This window comes from Ursus maritimus, unplaced genomic scaffold, assembly GCF_017311325.1.
Source record: "Ursus maritimus isolate PB19 unplaced genomic scaffold, ASM1731132v1 scaffold_3, whole genome shotgun sequence".
Lineage (NCBI taxonomy): Eukaryota > Metazoa > Chordata > Mammalia > Carnivora > Ursidae > Ursus > Ursus maritimus.
In genome coordinates this window covers 14,724,772-14,742,747 of record NW_024425563.1, presented here as the reverse complement: position 1 = coordinate 14,742,747, position 17,976 = coordinate 14,724,772, and the positions used below count along the sequence as shown (strand labels likewise).

General features: G+C 39.1%; 1 protein-coding gene across 1 annotated transcript in view; it reads left to right on the top strand.

The window, feature by feature from the left end:
* Positions 1 to 226: 226 nt before the first annotated feature.
* The window catches only part of TTC26 (tetratricopeptide repeat domain 26), a 46,460-nt gene continuing 28,710 nt past the window's right edge, over positions 227 to 17,976 (top strand). The window contains exons 1-7 of the mRNA XM_008697371.2: positions 227 to 326; positions 788 to 925; positions 4,168 to 4,260; positions 6,782 to 6,896; positions 8,968 to 9,017; positions 14,636 to 14,781; positions 15,714 to 15,885. Coding sequence (XP_008695593.1) covers positions 324 to 326; positions 788 to 925; positions 4,168 to 4,260; positions 6,782 to 6,896; positions 8,968 to 9,017; positions 14,636 to 14,781; positions 15,714 to 15,885 — 717 coding nt within the window. The 5' untranslated portion in view covers positions 227 to 323. The remainder of the gene's footprint in view (positions 327 to 787; positions 926 to 4,167; positions 4,261 to 6,781; positions 6,897 to 8,967; positions 9,018 to 14,635; positions 14,782 to 15,713; positions 15,886 to 17,976) is intronic.

Sequence of the window (17,976 nt, the reverse complement as noted above, 5' to 3'; positions counted from 1 at the left end):
TCGTCTTTGAAAAAGAATGTCGTTCGAATTCGGTTTTTTTCCCTAAAGTAAACCCATAAATAGAGATACAAACTTTCGCTCCCAGGACCGAGAACGATGCCTCTCCTCCTAAGAGAAGAACTTCCACTCCTGCCGCGGCGGAAGCGGACGGAACCAAAAAGCCATGGGCGCGGGTTCTCCTGAGAGCGCTTCTCCGTGACGAACCAGACCCCACCCGCTCAGGGTTGCCGTGGAGACGGAGAGAGACGTGTGGATGCCGGGAGGCGCTGAGGCTGGGCCTTTGCTCTCCGTCCGGGGAAGGGGCTCACCGAACCAACGCCAAGATGGTTAGTGGCTCTGAGCAGTGAGGGAGAACTTTGAGTAGAATTTAGGACTGGAGATAAGAGGTTCCAGCACATTTCGGGGTGAAGTCTAGAAGTGTCGGCGGAGGATGAACTCCCTGCCTACCCCTGTTCTCACGGGAGACAGGGATGCAACCGTAAACACCTCGAAGCTTTCTTCCCCCTGCTTCTCCATTTCCCCGCACCTAAGCTCCGCGTGGGATGGAAAGCAGACCGCGGAAAGGCTGAGATGACAGAAGCTGCGCGAAAGCCTCTCTTAGTCCGCTCGAATGAATTGATGCCATTGGGTTCAGCTCAAGTACAGGGCGATGGCCCTTGTATTAAAATACGTGTTACCGAGAGTTTGAACCGGTTTGCCTGAGGTTCGTTGGTAAGAATTTGACATGCACATCCTGGAGCTGTTAAAACTGACCATCGGAATGGGGTCTTTGTTGCTTCTTTCACAGATGCTTTCAAGGGCCAAACCTGCTGTAGGCGGGGACCTCCCGCACACTGACAAAAGAAAGAAGAAAGGTAGGAAGATTCCGAAACTAGAGGAGCTACTTTCACAAAGAGATTTCACTGGAGCTATTACCGTGCTGGAGGTAATGTGCAAAGAAGGTTGCTTCTTAGGAGGTGGATACCAGAATATGGATGAATGCTTGGGTGAATGCTGGTTGCTATGCTTTTGGAACAGGTGGGTGCTTTTGGGGGGCCTCCTGTAAAGCTAGTCAGGCACAGATCGCAGATTCCGTGTCAATGATAGACCTGATTAAAGATGAACTAAAAAGATAGACTGACTTCTTGAGGGACGCTTTTAATCATGTCTAGTCCCACTATGGTGAATTCAGCTAAAACTGTGGAGGGACATTTAATGTAGCATCAGTTCACACAGAGTTTATCCCAACCCCTGACCAATTTATGATTTATTCATATTATATGTTATAAAATTTGGACCATTTAAATAATAGCACCATGCTTCATGCTTATTATCTAGAATACTGTATCTTCAGAAAATACTTTGAATTTCTATGGCAATAGTTCTCAACTTTTAATATGCATCAGTATTACCTAGGGTACTTATTGAAATGTGTACTCCTGGACTCCTGCCTTAGGGATTCAGATTCTTTCAAAATCAGTCTATGGTGGTGCTCAGGAACCTACATTTTTGACAAGTGGCCCAAGTGCTTCTGATATAGGTGGTCCAAAGATACTACACTTTGAGAAACTGCCTTGTGGGAATCACACGTTATAGGAGAAGGAAGGGGTGCACCAAAAAATGAAGAGAGGAAGAGTTTTGACAGCACAACCTGGTTCTGTTGTGCCGATCATTTCTCCAAAGCACTACTCCAGCTATATTACTTGTAATCTATCAACCATAATTATTTTAATTAGCTTTATATACTTCTCAGTCTTCCATGTATAGTCTTCTGTTTCTCACTAGCTCTGATATCGAGTACCTTGTTTGACTTTTTTGGTGTCAGCTTTCTTATCTTTAAAGTGCGAAAGTTGGCGGTGCCTCTGTGGCTCAGTCGGTTAAGCATCTGCCTTTGAGCTCAGGTCATGATCTCAGGGTCCTGGGATTGAGCCCCACATCAGACTCCCTGCTCTGCGGGGAATCTTCTTCTCCCTCTCCCTTCTGCCCCCTCTTTGCCCCCCCCCCCAACTCATGCTGTCACTCTCTCTCTGTCAAATAAATAGATAAATAGAATCTTTAAAAAAATAAAGTGGGGAAGTTGACTTGGAAAGACCTTCTGACTCTGTAAATCAGTGGATTAAGTGGTAGGTGTATGTCTAATTTTTATCAGTCCCTGTTTCTCTTCTCTTTCTTAAGACAATGACCACATTTTCCTTACTGTGTAATCCCACACTGCTTTTAAGTTGTCAGGGAAGCCCTGTTCTGTGCTTATATTCTTAGGGGGCTAGTCAAAGTGCCACGATGTAAGGGAATGGGAACTGCTGTGGTTTTGGGGGAAGGGGGTCTCATGAGCTTTCCTGTGGTGCCAGGCAATTCCTGAAGCAAAATCAGGGAGCTTCAAATAAGAATTTCTTCAGACTTAAGGTACTGTACTCAAATCCACAGCATTTTGTGAAAGGAAGATTCCTAACGTTATGGAGTTAACTATAGGAGTAAGTTCTTACCCTAGACCAGAAAGTATTAATGGATGTCTTCATCTTGTAACAATCAAGGCAACCAGTGTTCTGTAGCAATGATTTATAAATATGTGTTGGCTCCCTATTTAATTGTTTTTGTTTGTTTGTTTATTTGTTTGTTTTTACCAATTTTTTGGTTTATCGGCCTTTATAATGGAAAATTCTTACTGCTCCTTCAAGGCCTCATTTCTTTCCTCCAAAACAGGACTTCTGTTGGCTGGGGAATTCATAAATATTTTTTCACAATGGATATAAATGAGGCCAGTTTTCTGAATATCCTTAATTCTCTTAGGCCCTGGTAAGCCTGTTGAAGAGTAACAAAATAATGTAATGGCTTATTCTCAGTGAAAGGTCATACCTATGAATAAATGTGCATGCTAATGCGACAGGTTTGAAGTGAGTTGGAAGGCAGTAGAGCATGGAGGGTAAGAACACAGGTGATGGAGTCAGTGGGCTGTGGTGGTTCCTGCTACTACCTTCCTTGGCTGTGGTGGCCTTAAATTAATTACTTAATCTCTCTAACCTTCAGACTTCACATAATTCTCATGTTCCTTAATAGCCCCCAGAATTATGGGGATAACTCACTTCTTTTGGTTAAGATTCGTTTATTTTTTATTTTAGAGAGAGAGCATGATTGGGGGGAGGGGCAGAGGGAGAGAGACAGAATCCTGAAGTAGTCTCCCCACTGAGCGTATAGCCAGACGTGGGACTCAATCCCAGGACCCGGAGATCGTGACCTGAGCCGACATCAAGAGTCGGCCGTTTAACCGACTGAGCCACCCAGGTGCCCGTGTTATGGGTATAACTCTTAAATATTTTCTGGAATAAGGTGTCAGTAAATACAGGAACACAAATGTGAAATATTTGAAAATATATGTTTCTTTCAACCAGAAATAATAAGTGAACCAGAATTTTCATCCAGTGAGTGTCTAAGAAACAGTCTATCTGTGCTATAATTTTCTCAAATAAGGTATATAGCGAACATTGAAATTCTCTTAATTCCTAACATTGAAAGGAATTAAGATCATACAGTTATACACACTGTTTCAACATAGGCTGTTTCAGTTGCTCTGCAGCAGTAATTGTTCCAGCATTTTATGATGCTTCCTCGAGTAAATATAATGTATATTCTGTTAGTTGTTGCAACATCCAAAAAAATATACATTTCTGTGACAATTAGAAGGAAGTTGTGCTGGAGTACTTGGATGGCTAGTTGGTTAAGCATCAGTCTCTTGATCTCAGCCCAGGTCTTGATTGTACGGTCATGAGTTCAAGCCTCATGTTGGGCACAGTGTGGAGTTTACTTTAAAAAAAAAAAAAAAGGAAAGTAATTATGCTTAATTAAATAGTTTTGTCTTTCTTCTATTACTTGTGATTTCCTTGCTGATTTGTTTATCAGTAGTTTAACATAGCAGGGTTTTTTTGGTTTTTTGTGGGGTTTTTTTTTTGGTTGGTTGGTTTGATCCTAATTTTTTTAAAGATCTTATTTTTAAGTAATCTCTGCACCTAGTGTGGGGTGCAAACTCACAACCCCGATATTAAGAGTCACACACTCCACTGACTGAGCCAGCCAGGTGCCACAACATAGCAGTTTTTTAAATAGAGGTTTTATTCAAAGTCTGTCTTTCTTTCTCTCTCCCTCTCTTCCTCTTTCCTTCCTTCTTTTTTTCTTTAATGAAATTTTAACCTGAAGTTCAAACGTCATGTTGGGGAACAAGAAGAGGATACGAATCTGTGGATTGGATACTGTGCTTTTCACCTGGGTGACTACAAGAGAGCTTTGGAGGTTAGTAAAAAAAAATTACAACGCAAGGATTTTGAAAAAGTTGTTAAGCTTTGTATTATAATGATACATGCTCCTGGTAAAATTCAAACAATACAGAAGGGAACAAAGTAAAAAGAAAAAACATCACCTGGTTGCCTTTCCCATTCCTATTTCTTTGTTAACAGAGGCAACCATTGGCTCTTGTTTGATGTATTGCGTCAGAAATCTTGTATATAGGGGCGTCTGGGTAGCGCAGTCGTTAAGCGTCTGCCTTTGGCTCAGGGCATGATCCCGCGCCGGGATCGAGTCCCACATCGGGCTCCTCCGCTGGGAGTCTGCTTCTTCCTCTCCCACTCCCCCTGCTTGTGTTCCCTCTCTCTCTGGCTGTCTCTCTGTCACATAAATAAATAAAATCTTTAAAAAAAAAAAAAAGAAAAGAAAGAAATCTTGTATATAAGTTCCAGTATACATATATATGTGTGTGTGTGTGTGCGTGTGTGTGTGTATATATGTGTGTATATATATATATATATATACTTCAAATGTATACATGTGTGTATATGTATGTCTTGTTTACTCTCTGCTTTTAGATATGTACTAATATATATACTAATGAGTTTGTTCAAAATATTAATATTAGTATTTTTTAAGAGTTTTTTTTTTTTTTTTAATTTGAGAGAGAGAGAGTGCACGCACAAACAGGGAGAGGGGCAGAGGGAGAGGGAGAAGCAGACATCCCGCTGAGCAGGGAGCCTGATGCGGGCCGATCCCAGGGCTCGGGGATCATGACCTGAGCCGAAAGCAGACACCGAACCAACAGAGCCACCCAGGCACCCCAATATTAGTGTTTCTTAAGGAAATCTTCAGAAGAAGAAAAATAAACCCTTTTGATAAAATTTCCATGATGCTTTTCTCAAAAGAAGCTCATTTTTATTTTGCTTGATTAATTTTAGACATAGGAAGGATTATATTATCTTTATATTTGTGCAAGTTGAGTTTTGAAAGTTATTTTTCTTGGTCATTGTAAACAGCATAATGAGCAATCTGTAGGAATGTGAATCTAGATAAAATTATAGTTGACTTCTGTCAAGCAGTTTTTAAAGCATAAATGAAATAGTTTAAACATTTCCCACATATTCTTTCCCCCTAAATGTAGTCTCAAGATATTTATAGAACATGCATAACCAAAATGAAAGTGTCCAAGATCAGATGATGAGGAGGTATGACGAAGAACAAAAACAACAAAATCAGTGAGGGCAAAGGGAGGATACAAAAAGGACGGAGTAGAAGCTTGTAGTGTTTGTGAAAGATGGCGGGGAAAGAAAGTAGCCCAAGTGTGGTAAGAAAAAGAAACAAAGGCATCTGGTAAAGACTGGTAAATAGTAAGAGTATATTGGAAAACGTAGTTGACAAAGTGAATCTCAGAAAGTGTTCTTGGCAGGAAGAAAATGCCTTTTTAAAATGTTAAGTCAAATAAATGAAGCCAGAAAACAATTAAAATGCACTGATGTTTGTAGTATATGAAGGTTATCACATTTTAAGTTAACTGAACCTATGCATTTCTTACAAGGTATCTTTTGTTTTCCTTTTTTTTTTAATTAAAAAAAATTTTTTAAAGATTTTATTTATGGGGGGGCCTCAGTGGCTCAGTCAGTTAAGCATCTGCCTTCAGCTCAGGTCATGGTCCCTGGGTCCTGGGATTGACCCCCACATTGGGTTCCCTGCTCTGTGGGGAGCCTGCTTCTCCCTCCCTCCCTGTTAGGCAGACGCCTAACAGACTGAGCCACCCAGACACTCCTCCTTTTTTTTTTTTTTTTTAAGATTTTGTTTATTTATTTGTAGGGGGAGAGGGAGAGAGAATCCAAAGCAGACTCCACACTGAGCTCAGAGCCAGTAGCAGGGCTCGATCCCATGACCAGGGAGATCATGACCTGAGACAAATCCAAGAGTTGGAGGCTTAACCGACTGAGCCACCCAGGCACCCCTTTTGTTTTGTCTTTTTAAGTTAGCAAAATAAAACATTTTAGTTAGCTTTCATTTCTGCAGTTGGTTAGCCCATATCAATTTTAAAAAGGAAAAAAAAAAAAACAAGTTTAACACGTGGGAAAGGTGCCTGAGTGGGGTAGTCAGTTAAGCATTGGACTCTGTTTCAGGTCATGATCTCAGGGTTGTTAGGTGGAGCCCAGCACCCAGCTCTGCACCCAGCTCCGCACTCAGCATGCAGTCTGCTTGATTCTCTTCTCCTTTTGCCCCTCTCCCCTGGGTGTGCATCTCCTCTCTCTCTCTCTCTCTCTCTCTCTCTCTCAAATAAACAAATCTTTAAAAAGAAGACTGTGGACGACAGCTCCCCTGCCCCCCATGGGTAAGTTTGAGCTGTAGCTTCGGTACTTAACCTTTCAGGTACAGAATAGTTGAGGAGCATATAGGATTCCGTAAATGCGAAGTTGCCCAATCTTAGTAAGAGATCCTGTTCCATTATAGAGGAATGGCTCATCAATTGCTTTACTGCCAAAATGAAATCCCTGGTTAATATATATTTCAGGAATATGAAAATGCAACAAAAGATGAAAATTGCAATCCCGAAGTCTGGGTGAACCTAGCCTGTACCTACTTTTTTCTCGGAATGTATAAACAAGCTGAGGCCGCTGGATTTAAAGGTAAAATGGCCCCTTTTAATATCCAGTATTCATTATTAATGGTATGAGTTATTTTGGAGATTTTAAAATGTATTTAATTCTTTTTCTATTGAGGAAAAACCAAGTGCAATTAGAAAACTAAAAAATAGGGGCTCCTGGCTGGCTCATTTGGTAGAGCATGTGACTCTTGATCTTGGGGTTATAAGTTCAAGCCCCATGTTGGGTATAGAGATTATTTAAAAATAAAATGGTTTTTTAAAAAAACGGGGCACCTGGGTGGCTCCGTTGTTGAGCGTCTGCCTTCAGCTCAGGGTGTGATCCCAGCATTCTGGGATCGAGCCCCGCATCGGGCTCCTCCGCTGGGAGCCTGCTTCTTCCTCTCCTACTCCTCCTGCTATGTTCCCTCTCTCGTTGGCTGTCTCTCTCTCTCTCTGTCAAATAAATAAATAAAATCTTTAAAAAAAAAAAAGGAAAGAAAACTAAAAAATAGACTTAATCTTCACAGAACATTTGATCTAAGCAACTTTATGTTTAAAGAGAGAGTTAATCTCTCTGCTGCTTCCTCTCCCCACCCCCACCTTCCACAGAAGCTACAGCAGACAAGCAGTATTAGAGAAGCAAAAGGGAAAGTTATCCTACCTCATGGTAGGATACTCATGTTATTGTAGAAGTTGGAGGTAGCTGTCTAAGCCCTAGCAAGGTGCATTTTATACCTGTCTTCCCTGCTTCTGAGTGAGATGCCAAGTAATTTCTGCTTGAAGAATCCAGACTTGTTTTTGTTTGCTTTACTTGTCCTGACAGCTGTCTAAGAACTGGACATCAACTTGCAAATAAGAATAGGGCAAAGAGAGGGGCGCCTGGGTGGCACAGCGGTTAAGCGTCTGCCTTCGGCTCAGGGCGTGATCCCAGCGTTCTGGGTTCGAGCCCCACATCAGGCTCCTCCACTATGAGCCTGCTTCTTCCTCTCCCACTCCCCCTGCTTGTGTTCCCTCTCTCACTGGCTGTCTCTCTGTCAAATAAATAAATAAAATCTCTAAAAAAAAAAAAAAAAAAAAGAATAGGGCAAAGAGAAACAGGGGAGGAAAGATTAAGAATAATGAGAGTATGAATCAAATTAAATTCAAAGAAATGTAGAGAAACTGGGCAAGGGAATGTTTGTTAGGAAATTCGTTAGGGAAGAATATATTCCAGGATAAGAATTCTTAGAGAATTAACTGATATATACATATATGGGAACTAGTCCAGCTCAAATTCATGGATCATGAGGAACTTGAAGCCTTTCTTGATTTGTACCCAAATTGTTTCCTGTGTACTAATATAGTTTTTCTTAATCTAGTTATACCTTTAAGTTACTTATTTATCTCATGTTTCCAGACTTTGTCTGTGCCTAAAATAGTGTTAGACACATTGAAAGTGATCAAGGTAGCTATCTATCTTTCCATATAATTTTTTTCTTTTTTATGCTTTGAAGTATGTGTTTTTTCTGTAAAAGGTATAGGGTTAGGTATCTAGAATTAGGAAAATTCTTCAACAGTGCAAAGGGGATTTGGAGCTTGAAAGGTATTAACCTTTTCGCTTGGTTGACTTTCAGTGTGGCAGATTATCATGCTAGAAGATCTGTGGAGTAGAGATTGGGCTAGTATTTAAGAAAATATGGCCGTATAATTGTAGAAAAGTAGATTTCAGAAGGAATTGACAAAGAATACTTGGAAGAACAGCTGAGTGACATGGATTTCTACATGAGTTGAGATAAACATAACTTTATTTCCAGTGTTTGGTGAGTGTGTGAACAGCACAGCAGTGGGCTGCTACTGGAACTGTGTGTGTGGTGTCCTGTGCTGTGGGTCACCATGATAGAAGCAAGTAGAACAAGTGCTGGAAAAGAAGAGAACATTTTTTTTCTGGTTCCTGATGCTGTTGCTGCTACTGCAGGTAGAGACCAGACTAAAATAATATATATCATAGTAGAGACATATCAGGGTCACGCAGAATAAGGATTTGGAAAGATTATCCGAGTTCCATGTCTATTCTTGCAAGGGACTAAGTGCCAGTGACAATTAATAAGCAGCTTGAATGTGTTTTTTTTTTCCAGCTCCAAAAAGCCGACTTCAAAACCGCCTCCTCTTCCACTTGGCTCATAAGGTATTTATGTTCTCATTTCACAATTTTTGTTTTTAAAATATTTTTTCTTCCTTCTTATTAAAAACAATAGTGAAAGATGATGAGCTAGAAATGCTTGTTAACGATATTTCCAGAACAAGTAGAATATGGGTATTAATTTTATAGGATTTTCTTCCCTTTAGTGTTCTTCATACTACTAATTAAGAGATGTTAGATTTTACTTCTTCTGAAGTAGTAGTCATTTAAGATTAGTTTGTTTCAACTATCGTATTGTGTCTTGGAAGCAGACTCTAAGACACCTTAACTCCTAGAAATACACACTTTTCAGAATTGCCTTATAGCAATAAGTTGTTTTTTTTTTTTAAGAAAGAGAGAGAGCACACAAGAGCAGGGGGTGGGGGTCGTTGGGCAGATGGAGAGGAAGAGAGGGAATCTCAAGCAGGCTCCATACCTGGGGTGGAGCCTGATGCGGGGCTCGATCTCAAGACCCTGAAATCATGACTTGAGTTGAAATCAAGAGTTGGATGCTTAACTGACTGAGCCACCCAGGTGCCCCCCTTTTTAAAGTTTTTGTTTATTCATTTAAGTAATCTCTATATTTAAGTATATAATTATCTATCTAATTATATAGATAATTATATAGATATCTATGTCTATAAAATTAATCTATATAATTTAAGTAATCTCTATACCCAACATCTTGGGTATAGACTCGAACTCACAACCCTGAGATCAAGAGTCACAGGCTTTTCTGACTGAGCCAGCCAAGCACCCCAAATTTTCTTTTCTTTCATTTTTTTTAAGTAAGCTTACATCCAAAGTGGGGCTTGAACACACAACCCCAAGATCAAGAGTTACATTCTCTACCTACTGAACCAGCCAAGCACCCCTGGCTTATAGTGGTAATTTTGATCATCATCATAAAATGGTTTTTTAAAAATAATTTTCCATATTATTGAAGTTACACATTAATTCTATTAAACAAAATATAAGTAAGCAAAAATTGAAAGAGGGAATAGTATCTACACCCACTAAAAAGGAGAGTTACAGGCCAATATCCCTGATGAACATGGATGCAAAAATTCTCAATAAAATACTAGCAAATCGAATTCAACAGTACATTAAAAGAATTATTCACCACAATCAAGTGGGATTTATTCCTGGGCTGCAGAGGTGGTTCAAGATTCCCAAATCAATCAATGTGATACACCACATTAATAAAAGAACGGATAAGAACCATATGATCCTGTCAATAGATGCAGAAAAAGCATCTGACACAATACAGCATACTTTCTGATAAAAAACCCTCAACAAAGTAGGGATAGAGAGAACATACCTCAACATCATAAAGGCCATATATAAAAGACCCACAGCTAATACTATCCTTAGTGGGGAAGAACTGAGAGCCTTTCCCCTATGGTCAGGAATACGACAGGGATGTCCACTTTTACCATTATTAATTAACATGGTACTGGAAGTCTTAGCCTCAGCAATCAGACAACAAAAAGAAATAAAAGGCATCCAAATTGGCAAGGAAGAAGTCAAACTTTCGCTATTTGCAGATGACACGGTACTCTATGTAAAAAACCTGGAAGACTCCACCAAACAATTGCTAGAACTGATACATGAGTTCAGCAAAGTTGTAGGATATAAAACCAATGTGCAGAAATCTGTTGCGTTTCTATACATCAATAACAAAGCAGCAGAAAAAGAAATCAAGGAATCAATCCCATTTGCAATTGTCACCAAAACAATAAGATACCTAGGAATAAATCTAACTAAAGAAATAAAAGATCTATACTCTGAAAACTATAGAATACTTGTGAAAGAAATTGAAGAGGACACAAAGACATGGAAAAGCATTCCATGTTCCTGGATTAGAAGAACAAACATTGTTAAAATGTCTATACTACCCAAAGCAATCTACACATTTGATGCAATCCCCATCAAAATACCACCAGCATTTTTCACAGAGCTAGAACAATCTAAAATTTGTATGGAACCACAGAAGACCCTGAATAGCCAAAGCAATTCTGAAAAATAAAAACAAAACTGAAGGCATCATGATTCCAGATTTTAAGCTTTATTACAAAGCTGTAGTGATCAAGACAGTATGGTACTGGCACAGAAACGACACATAGATCAATGGAACGGAATAGAGAACCCAGAAATGGAACCACAAATATATGGTCAACTAATCTTCGACAAAGCAGGAAAGAATATCCTATGGAAAAAGTCATTCTCTTCAAATGGTGTTGGGAAAACTGGACAGCAACATGCAGAAGAATGAAATTGGACCACTTTCTTACACCATACACAAAAATAAATTCAAAATGGATGAAAGACCTTAATGTGAGGCAGGAAACCATCAAGATCCTAAAGGAGAACATAGGCAGCAACCTTTTTTACCTCAGCCGTAGCAACTTCTTACTAGACTCCTTTCCTGAGGCAAGGAAAACAAAAGCCAAAATGAAGTATTGGAACTTCATCAAGATTAAAAAAACTTCTGCCCAGCAAAAGAAACAATCAACAAAACTAAAAGGCAGCCTACAGAATGGGAGAAAATATTTGCAAATGATGTTTCTGATCATTGTAGATCCAAAATCTAAAAAGAACTATCAAACTCCACACCCAAAAAACAAATAACCCAATTAAGAAATGGGCAGAAGACATGAGGAGACACTTTTCCAAAAAAGATAACCAAATGGCTAACAGACACACGAAAAGATGCTCAACATCACTCATCATCAGGGAAATGCAAATCAAAACCATGATGAGATACCACCTCACACCAGTCAGGATGGCTAATATTAACAACACAAGAAACAACAAGTGTTGGTGAGGATGCAGAGAAAGGGGAACCCTCTTTGCATTGTTGGTGGAAATGCAAACTGGTGCAGCCACTCTGGAGAATGGTATGCAGGTTCCTCGAAATGTTACAAATAGAACTGCCGTGGGGTGCCTGAGTGGCTCAGTCAGTTAGGCGTCTGACTTTGGCTCATGATCTCAGGGTCCTGGGATAGAGCCCTGAGTCAGGCTCCTCGCTCAGCAGGGAGTCTGCTTCTCCCCCTCTCACTGCCCCTCCCCCCACTCATGCTCATGCGCGCGCTCTCTCTCTCTCTCAAATATATAAATAAAATCTTTAAAAGAATAAAAATAGAACTACCCTATGATCCAGCATTTGCACTACTAGGTATTTACCCAAAGGATACAAAAATACAGATTCAAAGAGATACATGCACCCCAATGTTTATAGCAGCATTATCAAGAATAGCCAAACTATGGAGAGACCCCAAGTGTCCATCGACTGACTGATGAATGGATAAAGAAGATGTGGTATATATATACAATGGGCTATAACTCAGCCATAAAAAAGATTGAAATCTTGCCATTTGCAACAACATGGATGGAGCTAGAGTGTATTATGCTAAGTGAAGTAAGTCAGAGAAAGGTAAATACCATATGATCTCACTCATGTGGAATTTAAGAAAGAAAACAGATGAACATATGGGAAGAGGGGGGTAGATTAAAAAAAAGAAGAGAGGGAAATAAGCCATAAGAAACTCTTAATGATAGTGAACAAACTGAGGTTTGATGGAGGTGGGTGGGGGGTGGGCTAGATGGGTAATGGGCATTAAAGGGGGCACCTTTTATGATGAGCCCTGGGTATTGTATGTAAGTGATGAATCATTGAATTCTACTTCAGAAACCAATATTGCACTGTATGTTAACTATCTAAAATTTAAATTTAAAAAAAATAATAAAATAAATAATAAAGGTAACTGCATTTCAACCTTTTGGTATCCTATGTCTTCTTTTAAGATAATTATTTTTAAGGGGTGCCTGGGTAGCTCCATTGGTTAAGCATCAGCCTTCACCTCAGGTCGTGATCCTGGGGTCCTGGGATTGAGCCCCATATCGGGCTCCCTGTTCAGTAGGGAGTCTTCTTCTCCCTCTGTCCCTCCCCCTGCCCATGCTTTCTCTCTCTCAAATAAATAAAGATAATTATTTTATATGCATATTTATATTTTGTTCATTTTTTGTTTTGCAGAATGAGACTCATGCTGAATATATATTTTTTGTATTCTGCTTTTTAAAAAATTTATCTTTATACAATGAGCATATCCCTGAGTCACTAAATAGTCTTCAATACTGGGACTTTTTAAAATGGTTTTTATAACATTTTATTGTATGCATGTATCATAATTTATTTAATGTTTCCTAGTTTTTAACTTTTAGATTGTATGTGTGTATGTATATATGTCTTTATTTATTTTTAATTTTTTCATACTTACATACAGCACCCAGTGATCATCACAAATGCATTCCTAATCCCCATCACCTATTTAATCCATCTCCCCACCCACCTCCCCTCTGGTACCATCGTTAAGCGTCTGTTTCTTGGTTTGTCTGTCTGTCTCTTCTTTTTCCTATGCCCATTTGTTTTGTTTCTTAAATTCCACATGAGTGAAATCATATGGTATTTGTCTTTCTCTAACTAATTTATTTCACTTGGCATTATACTCTCTAGATCCATCCATGTTGTCCCAAATGGCAAAATTTCATTCTTTTTTATGGCTGAGTTATATTCCGTTGTGTACACACACACACACACAGACACACACACACACACACACGGATTCCTTTTCTCTCTAAAATAAATAAATAAATCTTTAAAAAAAATAAACCTTTTAATTGATATTGCTAAATTATTTTACAGAAAGTTTATCAAATCATCCATAGGCAGTATATGAAAATAATTATTCTTAGTGCATTTAAAAATTTCATGGTGTAATTGTCCATCTTTGTTTAGTTCTTTTGGGTTTTGCATTACATGTTTTTCAGACTCTATCATTAAGTACATACAAATTTAGAATTGTTCTGTCCATCTAGTGGATTGAAACATCATTGTGAAATGTCTCTCTTTATCTCTAAAAATTTCTCTTCACATAAACTCTACTTTGTCACATTTGTATAGCTACACCTCTCTCTTTTGTTTAGTTTTTGTCTATTATATTTCTTTATATGCTTTTTTTGTTTTAAAGATTATATTTATTTATTCAACAGAGAGAGACAGCCAGCGAGAGAGGGAACACAAGCAGGGGGAGTGGGAGAGGAAGAAGCAGGCTCATAGCGGAAGAGCCTGATGTGGGACTCGATCCTGTAACGCTGGGATCACGCCCTGAGCCGAAGGCAGACGATTAACCGCTGTGCCACCCAGGCGCCCCTCTTTATATGCTTTTTTAAAATATTTTTTAAGATGAGCCACCCAGGTGTCCCTCTCTTTACATACTTATAAACTTTCTACCTTATTGTGTCTTTATATTTCAAAATGTCTCTCTTATAAACAGCAAAGAAGAATGATAAAAAGACACAGGAAAAAAATAGAAAGGAAGAAGAAGGGGGAGGAGTAAAGTAATTGGTATTAGCTGTGATTGAAAGGCTTTCCATCGTCAAGGCTATGCCTCCAGAGGCTGTTTTCATTCTTTCTCTGAAGGACAGACAGGGGAGAAGAAGACAAGGGACTGAAGGGAAATAAAATGGCTGAAGGAGAAGGAGTTAAAATCTGTACCATAGGAGTTGATTAACTGTACTCTAACATGAATCTTTACGTGTCTTTTTCCCTCGGACAATTTTAGTTTAATGATGAGAAGAAGTTAATGAACTTTCATCAGAATCTTCAGGATATCACAGAAGATCAACTCAGTTTGGCCTCAATCCACTATATGCGATCTCACTACCAAGAAGCTATTGATATTTATAAGCGAATACTGCTAGATAACAGGTCTGTGTCCTTTCATGTCCACTCCAAATCTCATTTTGTTAACTTTTTCTGTAACTGGTTTGGCTGAGGACCTAGTGTCCTTTCGATCTATTATCACCATGTGTTCAAATATGTCTAGCTAATAATGTGGTCCAGTTAAGAACTCCTTATTCTCCAGATCAGGATTTCTCCACTTTTATTTCACAATCACCCTTCCGAGGAGCCTTTTTGGTCTTCCCTCCCACCCCCCACCAGTCCCTTCTCGTGAAATTTTAAAACCACAGATATACTGTATGTCAATTTATGTACTGAACATATATCTATTCTTTATACTTAAAATTAGTATGATTTTCCACTTCTTCATAAGGATGTTTACCCCTTTGGGGATGATATGGCCCCTGTTGAAAATGCATGGTCTAAATATATTGTATTAGGTTGTAGGGAACTTGCTGACAAAATTAGAAATAAACCATTCAGAAGAATTAACATTCCAACTTTACCACTGACCACTGGGTATCTCTCCCACTTCCCAAAAATATCTCATCCACCTGCCTTCTCCCCTTTTGTTTGCCTGCACCCTACCCATTCCCCTTCTCAGTCATCGAGTGCTTGCTTTGTGTGTCCGGCCTTTGTCCGGTGTATGCTTATTTACAGTTTTGCCCAGTTACAGCATACGTTAGTTTAGTCTTTTTAACATGAACCAGTAGGAGTTGGATGCTTTCCTCTCTCCTTCAGTTGTCATCTCTCATTCTACTTAACTCAAAACATCCATATATTATAATACAAAAGAAAAATATTGCACTGATGATATCTTGCCTTCTTTCTTCAAAGGGCAAATTCATGTCGTCCTCGCCTGGCTATCCATTTGAGCCATTATAAAAAGTCTTTGTAGTTTGACAACCTTACTATGAAGTAGACTTAAACTGTTAACCCTTAATTCTTTCATCTAATAGGGAGTACCTTGCCCTCAATGTATATGTGGCCCTATGTTACTACAAGTTGGATTACTATGATGTGTCTCAAGAAGTTCTGGCAGTTTACCTTCAGCAAATTCCTGATAGCACCATCGCACTCAATCTTAAGGCCTGTAATCATTTTCGCCTTTACAACGGCAAAGCAGCTGAGGTAGTGATGGAAATGTGTTTTTTAATTTACTTAATTCCAGTTTGAATAACCCTATACTTTTTGGGTTATTCATTAGACTCTATTATCTGTAACTCCTGATTGACATAATATCCCTTTGTTATTGGCAGGGTGATTCCAGGAGAATCAACTATATATAAATATTTATATTGATTAGATATTCTAAAAAAATGTTGATTTCTGAATTCTGTGTGTCTGATGTATTGTAGATGATCTTTACGTAGGTGTTCTACTTTACCTTAAATACTGTCAAAACCAAACACTTCTGCTTCTTCCTCTAAAAGGTTTGTGGCTCTGTGGTTCATTGTCACCAGCATGTAAATCACATCACAAACCTAGGATTTCCATCAGTCTTTTTCTTCACTGCCCTATCTAATCATCTACCAGTTCCTATCAGTTCTGCATCCTAGATATCTCTTTGATCTAGCCTTTCTTCTCCTCTACCACTGCTCTAGTCTGGGCACTCCTCATCTCTTATTTTCGTTCTTTAAATAATTTCCGTGCCTCTAGCCTTGTCCTCTCCAGTCTAGCCACTGACGTTGTTCCACACACCATGCTCTCCTACTGTCGTAGCTTTGCACATTGCATTCACATTTCCTGGAATGCCTTATTCTGGTTGGCACAATTCAGCATCTCTTTCAGGGTTTCCCAAGAGGCAATAGTGGTAAACATTTTATAAATCCTTAGGAATTAGCTAACTTCTAGGCACTATGCAAAAGGCTTTGTATCTATCATTTAGTTTCCTTGACAATCCTGTGGATAAATTCTGCTATAGCTCTATTTATATAGGAAACCGAGAGTGCATAGTAGGCCATACATGGGACCTCCTATTATTTAACACTATGCACACACACATACACACACATATACAGAGAGAGAGAAAAAAAGAGGGCATGTTTTATACTATATCTGTTTACAGATATTTATTTGTTTATGTAATAAACAGGTGATTTTTTTTTTTAAGATTTTATTTTTTTAAGTAATCTCTACACCCAACATGGAGCTCGGTCTTACAACCCCAAGATCAAGAGTCACGCACTCCACCAACTGAGCCAACCAGGCGCCCCTATGCAGGTTATTTTTAGATTAACTGAGTGGGGGGCCATGGAAATTACTTCCTCAACCACTATTTTAGTTGATGTCAGAAACCATCAAAATTCAATGTAAAATTTGTGCACGTGTCAGAATTTTAAAATCCCACCCTTGTGCAAAAAACAGTTCCAGCTGGCATCATGCCATTGGGGGAGGAGGGATAGGAACTGAAACCAGCAAACTAACTATCAAAGCAAACTTCACTGTGTAAGTGTAATAGCAATGGACATTATTACCATGCTTTAGCTGACAGCAGACTCAGCTCCTGAGTGAAACAGTGTTTAGTAATTGTGCGAGAGGGGTGGAGTGGAAATCATGTGTCCTTAGCATAGGCCCAGATTCACTTTTTGTGGCTTATGTCGATGAAAGTGGTCTGTTATGGCAATACAAATGCCCACCACTTCAGTCGCTTAGTATGCAACTGAGCTGTCCATTTATATGTTATGTACAATACGTTCTTGGGTGTACTCACTTCAACTAAAGAGTCCCCGGAGTCTGCCTAATTGGCTGGTTTCCAGTGTCAGCAGTTTAATACTAAGCCGGTTCACAATTTGATCTCTTTAGAGTTTATGGCCTTTGGTAGGAGTGAATAAAAGAAGTATATTCTTGCCTTTCTACCTTGAGTTAATCTTGGGGGATTTGCCAAATTTTTTCCAGTCTATTAAATGTTTATGTTTTGTCTGCACGTGTTCTTTCCATAGTCTGGTATGGGTAGCATGGTTAGCCAATATTCTGTAGGTCTAGCATAATGCAAGTCAGGGCACCAAACTATATTTCCTATCCCCCAAAAGACATGCTTTTTCATTTGAAATTATGTCTGTGCAGTTTACATATTAATTTTATAATGTATTCCAGCAGTAGATGTACTATGTGCTATGTCAGATGTACCCTGACAAGCTTCTGGGGGGAGACGTGTTAGCAGTAGAATATAGTTGGTGTTTGCTGATAATTCTATTAAACTGCTTAAAAATCAGGCATTCC